The sequence below is a fragment of the Diplotaxodon limnothrissa genome, linkage group LG5, assembly GCF_057381915.1.
Source record: "Diplotaxodon limnothrissa isolate DT_005_m linkage group LG5, D_limnothrissa_male_GT1.1, whole genome shotgun sequence".
NCBI lineage: Eukaryota > Metazoa > Chordata > Actinopteri > Cichliformes > Cichlidae > Diplotaxodon > Diplotaxodon limnothrissa.
The window spans coordinates 35,498,139-35,512,617 of NC_140600.1; the positions used below are offsets into that span (position 1 = coordinate 35,498,139).

The window sequence follows — 14,479 nt, forward strand, 5'->3', positions numbered from 1 at the left end:
CGCACAGCTGTAAGAGGTTTCTTGTAGTTGGACAATAGGTTTGCACTAATCTCTGGAGGGATTCTGGTCCACTCCTCTTTCAATCCATTATGATAAAATGTGTTACCAACGGCTCTCTAAATTCTTTAGGTTTCTTGGCTGTCTCTTGGTGTCTTGAAGTTTCAGCTGGGTCTACGGATTTTCTATCAGATTGAGATCTGGAGTCTTGCTAGGCATTCAGTTACCCTAATGTGCTTCTTCTATAGCCATTTCTTTGTTGCCTTGATTTTATGGTTTGGGTCATTGTCATGCCAGAAGATCCATTCATGATCCATCCTTACTGTCCTAGGGAGGGAAGGAGATGCTCATCCAATATTTTACCCAATGAATTGGCTCCTCCCTGGAAAACATAATATGGGCCTGTATATTTGGCTTCTTGATCAGAGAGACCTTACAGGCACTGCAACATTTCGATCTATTATGGTGTAGTGCATTACCAATAGTATTGTTGGTAACTGTGGTCCCAAGTACCTTTATCCACACCCCCTGAGGCAAGCTTTGCATGGTGCTCTAGACTGATGGTCATTTTCACCTATTTCCAAATAATTGCAACAGTTGTCACCTTCTCACCAAGCTTCTTGCTAGTCGTCTTACACTCAATTCCAGCCTTGTGCAGGTCTATAGGTCTACAGGTCCCTGATGTCCTTTGACAGCTTTTACCCATAATGGTGGAGATGTTAGAGTGGAAGAATTCTATGGACAAGCGCGCTTTGTATGCATTACAAGTTGAGATCAAGAGTATCTGTAATTGACTTATTATAATCTGTGGGCACACATGGGCACACAGCCAATCTGTGGGAGCCAGAATTATATGGGATCAATCAATTTATAACCTTTGTAATGTGGCTTTTTCCCTGGATTTTTTTATTGGTATTCCGTCTCTCTATTTATCCATCCATCCATCCATCTTCATCCGCTTTGTCCGGGGCCGGGTCGCGGGGGCAGCAGCCTAAGCAAAGAGGCCCAGACCTCCCTCTCCCCAGCCACCTCCTCCAGCTTGTCCGGGGGAATACCAAGGCGTTCCCAGGCCAGCCGAGAGATATAATCTCTCCAGCGTGTCCTGGGTCTGCCCCGGGGCCTCCTCTCGGTGGGACATGCCTGGAACACCCCACCCAGGAGGCGCCCAGGGGGCATCCTTGTCAGATGCCCGAACCACCTCAGCTGGCTCCTTTCGATGTGGAGCAGCAGCTGCTCTACTCTGAGCCCCTCCCGGATGGCCGAACTTCTCACCCTATCTCTAAGGGAGAGGCCAGCCACCCTTCGGAGGAAGCTCATTTCTGCCGCTTGTATCCGCGATCTCGTTCTTTCGGTCACTACCCACAGCTCGTGGCCATAGATGAGGGTAGGGACGTAGATCGACCGGTAAATTGAGAGCTTCGCTTTTACACTCAGCTCCCTCTTCACCACGACGGACCGGTGCAGCGTCCGCATTACTGCAGCTGCAGCCCCAATCCGTCTGTCGATCTCCGGCTCCCTTCTCCCATCACTCGCGAACAAGACCCCGAGATACTTGAACTCCTCCACTTGTGGCAGGAACTCATCCCCGACCCGGAGTGGGCACTCCACCCTTTTCCGGCTGAGAACCATGGCCTCAGATTTGGAGGTGCTGATCCTCATTCCTGCTGCTTCACACTCGGCTGCGAACCGTTCCAGTGCGAGCTGGAGGCCCTCACCCGATGAAGCCAACAGAACCACATCATCTGCAAAAATCAGAGATGAGATTCTGAGGCCACCAAAGCGAAAGCCCTCCGCCACTTGGCTGCGCCTAGAAATCCTGTCCATAAAAATTATGAACAGAACCGGAGACAAAGGGCAGCCCTGGCGAAGCCCATCACCCACCGGGAACGAGTCCGACTTATTGCCGGCAATGCGAACCAAGCTCTTGCAACGGTTGTATAGGGATCGAATGGCCCGTAGCAATGGGCCAGACACCCCATATTCCCGCAACACCTCCCACAGGACACCCCGAGGGACACGGTCGAATGCCTTCTCCAAGTCCACAAAACACATGTAGACTGGTTGGGCAAACTCCCATGCACCCTCAAGTATCCTGGAGAGGATAAAGAGCTGGTCCAGTGTTCCGCGACCAGGACGAAAACCGCATTGTTCCTCCTGTATCCGAGGTTCGACTAACGGACGAACTCTCCTTTCCAGCACCCTGGCATAGACTTTCCCAGGGAGGCTGAGGAGTGTGATCCCCCTGTAGTTGGAACACACCCTCCGGTCCCCTTTCTTAAAGATGGGGACCACCACCCCGGTCTGCCAGTCCACAGGTACTGCCCCTGATCTCCACGCAACATTGCAGAGGCGTGTCAACCAGGACAGCCCTACAACGTCCAGAGCCTTCAGGAACTCGGGGCGGACCTCATCAACACCAGGGGCTCTGCCACCAAGGAGTTGTTTAACTGCCTCAGTGACCTCGCCCCCGGAAATTGGCGGGTCATTCCCCTCATCCCCAGACTCTGCTTCCTCCTCGGAAGACGTGTCAGTGGGATTAAGGAGGTCCTCGAAGTATTCCTTCCACCGCCTGACAATTTTCTCAGTCTCCGCCAGCACTTCCGCTTCCGCTTTCCCCTCCTGAGACGTCTGACGGTTTGCCAGAATCTCTTCGAGGCAGTCCGAAAGTCTTTTTCCATGGCCTCTCCGAACTCCTCCCACACCCGAGTTTTTGCTTCAGCCACTGCCCAAGCCGCATTCCGCTTGGCCTGTCGATACTTGTCGGCTGCCTCCGGAGTCCCACAGGCTAACCAAGCCCGATAGGACTCCTTCTTCAGCCTGGTGGCTCCCTTCACCTCTGGTGTCCACCATTTGGTTCGGGGATTACCATCACGGCAGGCACCCACCACCTTGCGGCCGCAGCTCAATGCAGCAGCTTCGGCAATGGAGACTCTGAACATGGTCCATTCGGACTCAATGTCCCCAGTCTCCCTCGGAATGCTGTCGAAGCTCTGCCGGAGGTGTGCGTTGAAGATCTCGCGGACTGGGGCCTCTGCTAGACGTTCCCAGCACACCCTCACTACGCGTTTAGGTGCACCAGGTCTGTCCAGCGTCCTCCCCCGCCACCTGATCCAACTCACCACCAGGTGGTGATCAGTTGACAGCTCAGCCCCTCTCTTTACCCGAGTGTCCAGAACATATGGTCGCAGGTCTGCTGATACGATTACAAAATCGATCATCGACCTACGGCCTAGAGCGTCCTGGTGCCACGTGCACTCTCTATTTAAAACAAAACTATTATACAAATTAGAGACTGTTTGTTTCTTTGTAAGTAACTAAACTTACGAATTAAGCAGGTATTCAAATAAATATCTCTTCCTTTGTATTGTTAAAAGCAAAACACAGAACAAAAGAAAATGGTAATGACACAAAAGAATTTGACAATTTGTGTAGTGACATGTTAGTCTGGAAACGAACGAAAGTTACTCTTATCACAGCACACTTATTCAAGCTAGCTGACAGTCTAGAAAATGCACTAATTGACATATTTTTCCTCTCCTTTCCCTCTGGGAGTAATTATATCGTCAACCAGTGTCAGGTATAAACATGCAGTGCAATAAAACTATGCATTACAAAAGAGCTTTACAAGCCCTGTTCACTGTTTGTTATTATAATTAGATTTCCTTGTTAAAAATAATAATAATAAAAAAAAACAGTTGACGGCTATAAATAACCATAAATGTTTTTTACTTACTGCATCACTTTTTAAATATGCTAATCAGTTTGTGTGCTAATGCTAACTGCGTTTGGTAATTTCTTCGTGAGATATCCTCTGTGTCTTCTAATTTTGATATTGTTGAACCTTTATTCTTCAGTTAATGGTTTTTGGTTTCAGCTTTTGAAGGCTGTGTAATGACCCTATTGTTAGAACACACAGTGTGAAGCAATATGGTAGGTCAGTTTTTAATCTCCTTTCCCCTCTATCACTCTGTGAAGGAAGCTTGGAGCAGCAGCCTCCTTTTCCACTCCAGTAGACCCCATCACTGCTTCAACCAAGGCCTGGGACCTGGCGCTCTGGCAGCACCTGAGGCCAAAGCAGACGGAAGAGGGAACAGGAAGCTAAAGGTTAAAGTAGCAGCAGCCGCTGTAGGACAGAGATAGATGAACAATACTCCAAAGGATCAATCAAGTACTCGTAACCACAGCAGATCATCTTTCTTAAGCAGCATTACTGCTGCACCACTTTGTCCCTGCCCCATAAACCGCATTACTCCACCGCCTATGAGGCACATTTTTTTGCCAGATCTATAGAAATGAGCAGACTGAGAAGAATGAGGACGGAAACATGAGAAGAAAAATGAGCTCCTGAGGAAGCTCGACTGAGAGAGAGAGGGGGGGGGTGCATGGGGTAGTGGGAGGCTGTATTGATTGTTTTCACTTTGGTGTAATTGCAATTAAAGGTTGCAAACAGCCCAGTGGATCAGTTTCACTGCTGTCACCCAGCAGGACACATGGAAGCATTGATGCATCCCTCCACATTTCCCTGGCCAGCAGGGAGAAGTGCTAATACACTGTCAGCTCTAGTAGACTGTATAGATTAGTGCTATGCCTTGCAGTAATCTAGTGCTGCAACTCCTTAAACCTTACATATAAACAAGTTACACCACTACAACAAAGAGTTGAAAGACAAACCAGTGTTAATACTCTTAGGTGCTGTGAGATGGTGCAAATGGTGCTGTTCTGTTTTTATTTGTGGGCTTGACAGATGTTCATCAAGTGCAAGAGTGTTATGTAGGTAATCACAGAGAGCCTTCTGTAAAATCTTTGTGTTTCAAGGAATTCAGTGTTATCTTAGACAACCCAGGAATCTTGTGCCCATCAGGAAAACAAAAATAAAAGACAGGACTGCATTGCCAGTGACTAAATAACAATGGAAACTATAACTCTGTTAAACTTTGTCCAATAAGACTTCAGGGAATATATTTAATATTAGTAGAGCAAGTTAATGCTATGCTCACGTGCAAGAAGCAATGATGCAAAAATGTCTGCTCTGTCTGTCTGCTCCTGCAGTTTTCACAGGATTGTGTACAGTTCTGTAAAAAAAAAACCCACTACACACACCTAATGAATCAGTAACTTGTAAAACCATCTTTAGCAGCAATAACTTGAAATAATCTTTTTCCCTATGATTACGAATATGAATTTAGGCCCAGTCTTCTTCACAATGTTGTTTCACTTCATTAAGGTTTGCGGGCATTAATCCACAGCTCTCTTCAGGACCATTTTAAGGTATTTACTGATGGGGTCTTTGCAGCATCTTGATTGTTTTTCAGTCATTCAGCTATACATTTGTTGCTGCTTGGGATTGCTGTTTTGTTACATAATACAATATTGGTAAAGCTTTAGCTGTTGGATTACAGCCTCACTCCTGGCTCTAGGATACTTTGTTATACTGTTACTGAAAAACAAGCCCAAATCATCATCATCTCGCCACCATCGTGCTTGACAGTTGGTAAGAGGTGTTTGTATGAACATGCTTTGTTTTTGTCAGAAGTGGTGTTGTGCATGATGGGCAAACATCCACACTCTAGTCTTACTCTTATTTTTATTTTTATTCTTATTCTCAGTCTCCACTATACTGAAAGGACATGCAAACCTAAGCCAGGCTGCCGTGTTCTTTTTAGAGAGAAAGGTTTTCACCCCTTACAAGCCACTCTTCATAAGTTTTGGGGGTTTTTTTTGTAATTGTACTTTCAAGAACTTCATTTACAAGAAATTCACATTTTTTTGTTTTATTCTTTTTTTATATGTTCAGTGCTGTGTTTGCCATGTGCTCTACTAGTGCAAATTGATTAAATAAAAAAAGAAACAAAAATACAGCTTTAAATTCACAGGAAAATGATGGACCGTAGGAAACAAAAAGATGGAATACAAATCAAATATTTGAGCACCAGACTGTCATAAGTGCCTTTAATGGCAACTTTTGTACTCATGCTTATTTGGATTTACCTTAAACTACTTTATATAGCTCTTAAAATGTCTGATTTGTCTGTGTCACACACTGTATTGCCTCACTTTCCTCACAGAAATTCATTATCCAATGGTAAGTAATAACCGAATATCAGAATATCATGGAATGAGTAACTGTATTTGGTTGTAGTAACGCTAGTGGTTTCCTATTTAAATGATGTTTAAATCTGTCAGCTCCAGTCTGGCAAGAGTTTTTTAAATAGTGTCACATTGGCATAATCAACATTTACACTGCGTGATAGCCCTCCCCAACTTTCTATCACACACCCAACGCACAATCAGTGCATCTCATCCATCTTTTTTTCCAAACCTCAATTTCCTGCTCGTGTATGTGAGACATCTTTATGGGAACCAAATCGACTGTTCATTAATGAGGGAAGCTGTATCAAGAACAAACACCTTTAATTAACACATCCCCAGTACTTCCTGTCTTTGATCTCCTCGTTTGATTTATGCCTCTGCAAGAAAAGGTTGGGGTGGTGGAGGAGTACACAAGAAGTTTGAAAAGGACGAGGAGAAAATAATGAAACTGTGGAGCCTCTGTTGGTCAGGAAGTCCTACAGCATTAGGACCTTTCCCCTGTGTGTCAGGGGGGCAGCTCAATTACTAGGCAGCACAGCTATCTCTTTAATAGCCTGATAAGACAATAATCCAAAATCCATACAGTTTTAATGACTTTCTGTCTAATTAAGGACTGTTTTATAAAATATGGACACATCAGAGGCCTTCCTATTGTTCAGTAAGCTACTGTTGGTGCTATCAGCGTGACTAGTTCAGAACAAGTAAAAGGCTTTTAAAAAGTATAATTATATGTATTTTACTTAGAGACTTACTGTGCATAAATCATCAAGTAATCCATCTGTGATTCTAATGTTCAATGTCAGAGGGGTTATGATGAACTGAGGGAGAGAAATCACTTTTACCTCAGTTCTCACACTGGATTTAAACACAGAGTTAGGAATGGAGAGAACTCTTAAAAAATCTCAGTAGTAGCATTAGCACTACACTACAGACTGAATTTAAAATCGACCTGCATGAATATTTGAGGTTTTCAAAGCAAAGTCAGGACCACATCTGTCATCTGTCTGTATGACCAGGAATGTGTGTGTCCCTTTGTAGAGATGCCAAGTGTTTGTTAGTCTTTAGTCCCCTCTAGTGTTAGCCCATAATATTGTCCTGTTTTCAATTAGCTTTACAGTTCATATTTCTACTGTATCTATAAAATAATGTATACGCTTACCTTGCTCTGAATCATGAATGACTCTTTATACTACAAACAAAATTAAATTACCTTTTTAATATTACATTTAGTTTGACATTAGTAAATAATTGGTACCATCTAGACATCACACTCAAGTATTCCTTTAGCTTCGTTTCAGCTTCAACAAAAAAAAACCCCCAAAAAACTAAATTAGGCATGAATAACAACAATACGAATTATTGTCTTCTTTATCCTTCATTTCTTTATATTTCTAACTTTAGAAATATTCTCTTTAATTAATATACAGACCAGATGGGACAGTTGTAAAACATATTGTAAAATATAACAAAAGATTTACTTTCCAGAGACTAACATGGTCAGTCATACTGTCTAGGTGATTCTAGACACTAGAAGATAAAAAGTGAACCTGTTTTCCATTTTAATGTGTACTTTTGGAATATGCCATTACACCATTGATGCCACAGCCGTTTGCTTTCCCATGCTCACTTGATAATTCATGCTGGTTCAAATGGACATGTGATTATGCTGTGATGTAAGTCTTCACAAGATCTTGCCCTCTCTTACATCAGGCACTTTATTTTAAGATTTCATGCTGCACTGTAATGGGAATGATCTGTATTTAATAAATCATTGAGGACATTGGGTGAGAGGTAACAGTGTAGGTTTTCATACGTATCTGTCATACATATCTGATATGATGACATTATGATATGATTTATTGTCATTATTTACAGAATGAATCATTCTTACACTCCTTTTCTGACAAAAGTATTTTGAGAAAATATCTTTTCTGTAAGCTGTTGCCCAAAATAAGTGTGGTGCGCACTATTAGCAAGAATACATTTATAAATGTATTCCTTTTAACTGCTCTGAACCACTGTGACTCATTTTATCCAGCAATAAAACTGTCAATCCATGTGACATTGTTCATTTTGGACCACATTCAACTGACCAAAGCAGGGGATGTTTTTTTTAACTGGCTGTGATAGCGCTGTGTGACACAGACCACAGGTACACACCTGGGTTTTGTCACAGGGGAAAGACCAGTCACATTTTTCCACATCAGCTGAAGGTCAAGTTCAGGTATAAAAGAAGGAAAGCAGCACTGGTTCCTGCACAGACGTTTTGAGACTGCAAACATGCTCAGGTTTTTGGTGTTGACAAGTCTTGCAGCCTTGGGTAAGAAAATGACAGCAGACATTGTGCTATATAACCATTCATTATTGATCCGTCTGTCTCGTTTTATTCTCATACTCTCTGTCGTGCCCTGTACCGTCCGTACATTCACTCAGTCACTCTTTTAGCGACGATCATTTTTCCTTTTCCCGAAAGATGAACGCAAATAACATTTTCAGATTTCTGTTAATGTGTATAAACTGATCATTATTTTTTTAACTAGTGCTGGCCGAGCCCAAGTATCTGATGAACATTGATCAAAGGGTTGTAGGAGGTGAGGTGGCTGCACCCAACTCCTGGCCCTGGCAGGTAACCCAGTATGACACATTCAATTGATTTTCACAATAAAAATGAAAGCATGTGGTCGTTCAGAGCCAAAATATCAGATTGTTAAATTAAACTTTAATTAAGCTTGAATGTTTTTACACAGAGATTTCTGTTTCTCCCTTAGATCTCTCTTCAGTACCTATCTGGCGGCTCCTACTACCACACATGTGGAGGAACTCTGATCCAGAGAGGCTGGGTTATGACTGCTGCTCACTGTGTGGACAGGTAACAAAATGATGAACTACAGGCTCACGCAGTATTCTTTGGCTGTAGGAGTTTTAGTTTTATTTGGGCTTATTATGTCATTTATCATGAAGTGCTGAAGAGGACCCAAATGCAAGGCGCTGGAGGTAGGCTTGAAAAACAAAAGGCAAGGGGTTTATTTTGGCTGATGAACTCCAGAAAAGAGAACAATCATAAATCCAGCAGCTGGTAGGAATGAGTAGGGATGATAGGCTATAAGTATACAGAGGGGTGACTGGTGAAAAGACACATTGGGGGGGAATGGGAGGCAGTTGAACACGATAAAAACTGAACACAATTAAGGGGGTTAAAGGGATACAGACAGGAAGTAAAACTGAAATAGGAAAGAAAATAAACCCACAAAGGATAAAACAAGACATAACCAAAGGGGACTAATCCTAACCTAAATGCAAAGACCTGACAACAACTACAGGATAGGAAAATAAAAAGAGACTGACATATAAACTCAAGAGAGAGAGGATGATGACAGAAACCTTAGAAGTCTGGAAACACAAAGAACTAAACTAATCCCTACGAAAGCGTAAAGGAAACAGAAACCAGCGACCTAAAAAGAAGCAGGGTCAGACTAGATTGTAGAAATAAAAACAGTATCCACACCCTAAATACAAAAACAGAAAAAAAATTTCACAGAATATTAAGGCAGAAAATTTAAACAAACAAACATAAAAAACTGGTTTAACAATGGACATAGTAAAACTAAGGAAAACCAACAAGGGTCCTCAAAACCAATATAAACTCCTCTACAGTAGAGGGTAAAATGAAATTCAACCCCTGACTTGAAAGTTAATGGGTTACTTCTAACCGAATACTTAGTTATGATTTATTTCCGTGTTTCATAAAGCCACCAGCATGAGGAAAAATCTTACAACCTCATTTGTAACTGCCACATTGAAAGAAAATTTGCTTATTGATTTAAAAGAAAAACAAACAACATGAATCAAACATAAACAAGAGTATAATGCAGTGAAATCCAACTTATTGATTGCTAACAATGTTGTGTTTGTTTTTGGATGTTTCTGAAACATTGCAGCCCCCGGACCTTTCGTGTCATTCTTGGTGCACATGACCTCAACAGCATCAGTGACAGAGAGCAGATCATAGCTGTCAGTGCCATTTATGTCCACCCCCAATGGGATGCTAACAAACTGTCTCAGGGGTGAGAAGTACCTTTATGTCTTGTATTCCTAAGCATTTTTTAAATTGTTTGTTTGTAGCTATTTATAACCTTTTTAAGTAATATTATGTTTGGCAAATGTGTTGATTTGGGGTCTGAATGTTACATTATGGATGTGGTGGGTCAAGGATATGAACATAATTCGCCTCCCAGAACTATTTTGGTTAGAGTTAGACAATTTAGACAATTTTAGAGGCTTTACAAAACAGATTTTGTTAACTCTCTACCTTAGGAATGATATCGCTCTGCTGAAACTGGCCTCAGACGCCACCCTGAACACTTATGTCCAGCTGGGCTCTCTGCCTCCCTCTGGCCAGATTCTGCCCAACAACAACCCCTGCTACATCACAGGATGGGGGCGCACTGCCAGTGAGTTGTTTGTATGATCTCCTATCAATATCACTGTCATAACTGGGTGTCTTCTGTAAAGACTAATGTACCTTACCATTTTATTTTGTCCAGCCGGTGGTAGCCTGTCTCCTGTGCTTAAGCAGGCCTACCTTCCTGTGGTGGACTATCAGACCTGCTCCAGCCCTAGCTGGTGGGGCAGCACTGTTAATAACAACATGGTGTGTGGTGGTGATGGAAAAGAGGCTGGATGCAATGTGAGTTTCATCCTACAAAAAAAGAAGAAAACTATGCTGCCAGAAAGAAATACAGGATCATTTTACATAATTAAAATAATAAATCTTTTTTTTTTCCCAGGGTGACTCTGGTGGCCCTCTTAACTGCTTGAATGGTGGAAAATACTACGTGCACGGTATTGCCAGCTTCGTGTCTGGTCTGGGATGCAATACTTATCAGAAGCCTACTGTCTTCACCCGTGTCTCCGCTTTCATTAACTGGATAAACACTGTTAGTATAAAAGGATTTTATTATCAGAGATATTCATGAAATTATTACAACTAAAAATGTTTTATAGAATTCATTTATCGTTATATCTCTAAGGTTGCAATGCTTAACCAATTTGAATGTTTTATGTTTTATAGATCGTCTAGTAAGCACAAGAATCGTTGACGCTGCAGAGACCGCATTCCATCATATTTTCATCTGTACAGACTCACTTGTCTGGTGCAATTCTGCAAAAATAAATGTAATTAACTTTGTGTGATGACTCATTTATCATCAGAAAGTTTATGCAATGGAAATGCCATTAAAAAGGTAATTTACTTAGGCTTAGACATCAGTCTATTCTACCCTGCAACAAGATGTGAATCAAGGACATTGGGGGGGAAAAGAATTAACTATCATTTATGAAAGTACGTAAATTATAGTGTTGACAGTAAATGCTGAACACTTGGGTACTGATGGAAAGTATAGAGGCACTTTTTTTGTCACCTCTGTGATTGCAAAAACTATTTGAAACAGCAAAAAAGTCTGAGCTAGACAACAGGTGTATGTCTAACCTCTGCCAAGCACAGCGGAGGAGGACAAAGGTCATCTTTTACTATGAAAAAGAAAAAAAAGAGATTTAGAGATTTAGAAATTCTGAGATGCCACAGGAATTACAAATTGTAATTATAATTTTTAGCTTTGTCTTTACTCATTTTTTTTTTTTTGCCAAGTTGGATTAAGGTTTCAAAGGGATTGGAGGACATACTGAGTCACTGCTGGACATTATCAGGCACGGGACAAGGCCTGGATGTAGCTCTTTTCATCTATTCATTTCAAGTTTATTAGTTAGATTAGGATAAAAATCAGGTGATTTGATTAAGTTATTCTTGGTATTTGATTTTTTTTTTTACATTGCACACCTAAAATGCTTAAATTGCCACAGGTGTAAAAAAAAAAAAACAGAAAAAAAATCAATATGGACTGCCTCTACAAACATTTTTTAAAAATGAGTCGCTAGCAGGGAATTTGGACCCTCCCTTTAAACAGAGAGTCCAGTCTGCAACATGTAACAAATGACATGGTGATATTTAAGATATATTTAATATTATAACTGATGCATGTCCTTTAGACTTCAGTGCTGGCTGAACTGTCTATACAGAAAGTAGTATCGCAAGAGGAGCTGTGGGTGCGGAAGTAGTGGCTTATGTTGCCTAATGGCCTTGGCAAGTTAAGTTTCACACACTAGCTGAATCGGGACTGTGAAAGGTTGTGTAAATGCAGTGCTAGTTTTGCCCTTCAGTATTGGTTGCAGATGAATCTACAGGTGGAAAGAATCTAAGATGCTTGTCTTAAATCTGTTTTATGATACTTACACAACTCTCAGCCTGTATTGCTTTGTATTTCTATGACACACATTCTTTGCGTTCGTGTACACATTTGTTTTACCATCAGGAATTTGAGATAGCTGCTTTCACTGCTTTCCAAATGTTAGAAGGTTCTAGAGCTAAGGTGTATATATATATATATATATATATATATATATATATATATATATATATGAACCCACTGTCATAATTTTTTTTTAAAGAGGCTAGTGTACACTTATACTTGCATACTAACTCTTGGTAAGCAAACAAATGCTGTAATTCAATTAATTAAATAATTAATTTAATGTATTAATGTCTTAAATAATCAGGCCCCATCTTATCTTAAGGACCTTGTAGTACCATATCACCCCATTAGAACACTTCGCTCTCACACTGCAGGCTTACTTGTTGTTCCTAGTGTTTAAAAGTAGAATGGGAGGCAGAGCCTTCAGTTTTCATGCCCCTCTTCTGTGGAACCAGCTTTCAGTTTGGATTCGGGAGACAGACACTATCTCTACTTAGGCTTCAAACTGTCACAGTACGGCTGTGTGCAGGCAAGGGAAGGACCCAAACGCAAACTCACAGAGACAAAGGTAAACTCAAAAAACACAGCTTTATTGCTGGTGTAGGAGGACAATACAAACAATACAAAACTAAACTGGGAAAACTAAAGCACAAGGAGCCACAGGGAAAATCACACAGCTATGAGGGAGGACACAACGCTGACAAAGAGAAACACGGGGCTTAAATACACAGAGGGATAACGAGGGGGAATGAGCCACAGGAGGAGAGTAATAACGCAGGACGAGACAAGGGAAGCAAAACTAGAAACATTAACATAGGACAGACTGTGAAAGTAAAACAGGAAACACACTGACTGAACTCAAAACATGTAAACTTAACAGCAACTGAGACAGAACATAGGGACCTGAAACATGGGACAGAAAGGCAAAGTAGACACAACATGAACATAACAACGCCCACAGGGAAAGAGCAAAACAGAACACAGAAGCACAGGACCTCTTTAAAAATAAAATAGGAAACAATGAAACACTGACATGACTACATGACCTTGACAAGAAACAGACATAAAACACATGAAGGATAAGGGAGACTTAACACAAGGGTTGAAAACACAAGGGGAATATAATAAGCAAATGAACATAGAAAATCTAATGAGCTTAAACATACACTATAAACATCAAAATGAACTAAAACTCAAAACGCTGGGTCATAAGACCCAGGATCATGACACAAACTTTCCTTTTTGCTAAGGGCTGGATCAGGTGACCCTGAATCCTCCCTTAGTTATGCTGCAATACACGTAGGCTGCTGGGGGATTCCCAAGATGCATTGAGTTTTTCCTTTTCAGTCACCTTTTTCACTCACCATGTGTTAATAGACCTCTCTGCATTGAATCATACTTGTTATTAATCTCTGTCTTTCTTCCACAACACGTCTTCTATCCTGTTTTCCTTCTCTCACCCCAACCGGTTGCAACAGATGGCCCCGCCCCTCCCTGAGCCTGGTTCCCCTGAAGGTCTCTTCCTATTAAAAGGGAGTTTTTCCTTCCCACTGTCACCAAAGTGCTTGCTCATAGGGTCATTTGATTGTTGGGTTTTTCTCTGTATGTGTTATTATAGGATCTAGCTTACAATATAAAGTGCCTTGAGGTGACTATTGTTGTGATTTGGCGCTATATAAATAAATTTGAATTGAATTGTTTATTTGCTGCCAACAGTACTAACACTTTGAGAAATGATGGTATGTGCTTTTATAGGTTGCTCCTCTGCGCGTACTCATACATATGTATGGTCTATGGTATTGATCAAAAAGTTCCGTTCATTTCATCACAAGGAGACTGGTGGGCCTCCAAGCTGCAGAGCTAAAAGCATTTGGCATGCCAATGGGATAGACAGCTTTGTGTCTTTTATGGGATTTAGTATGCCTCAGAAGAATTTTCTGCCTACTACATGACATGAATGAACTGGGTAACTAATGGAAATGTAATGAAAAATAAAGAGAAACTAATAAAGGCTGTTAAACAGCTTCACTTTGTTTTTTGACAGCACATTCAATAAAATAGAATCTTTTCTAATATTATTATTA

The 14,479-nt window shown here is 41.4% G+C and overlaps 1 protein-coding gene across 1 annotated transcript; it reads left to right on the plus strand.

Moving 5' to 3' along the window:
* Positions 1 to 8,352: 8,352 nt before the first annotated feature.
* LOC146632749 (elastase-1-like) lies at positions 8,353 to 11,260 on the plus strand. Its single transcript, XM_085354647.1, has 8 exons — positions 8,353 to 8,407; positions 8,628 to 8,713; positions 8,856 to 8,956; positions 10,026 to 10,151; positions 10,402 to 10,538; positions 10,632 to 10,774; positions 10,875 to 11,024; positions 11,159 to 11,260. The coding sequence occupies exons 1-8, from the start codon at positions 8,368 to 8,370 to the stop codon at positions 11,165 to 11,167; spliced, it is 792 nt and encodes a 263-aa protein (XP_085210773.1). The 5' UTR covers positions 8,353 to 8,367; the 3' UTR covers positions 11,168 to 11,260.
* Positions 11,261 to 14,479: the final 3,219 nt, after the last annotated feature.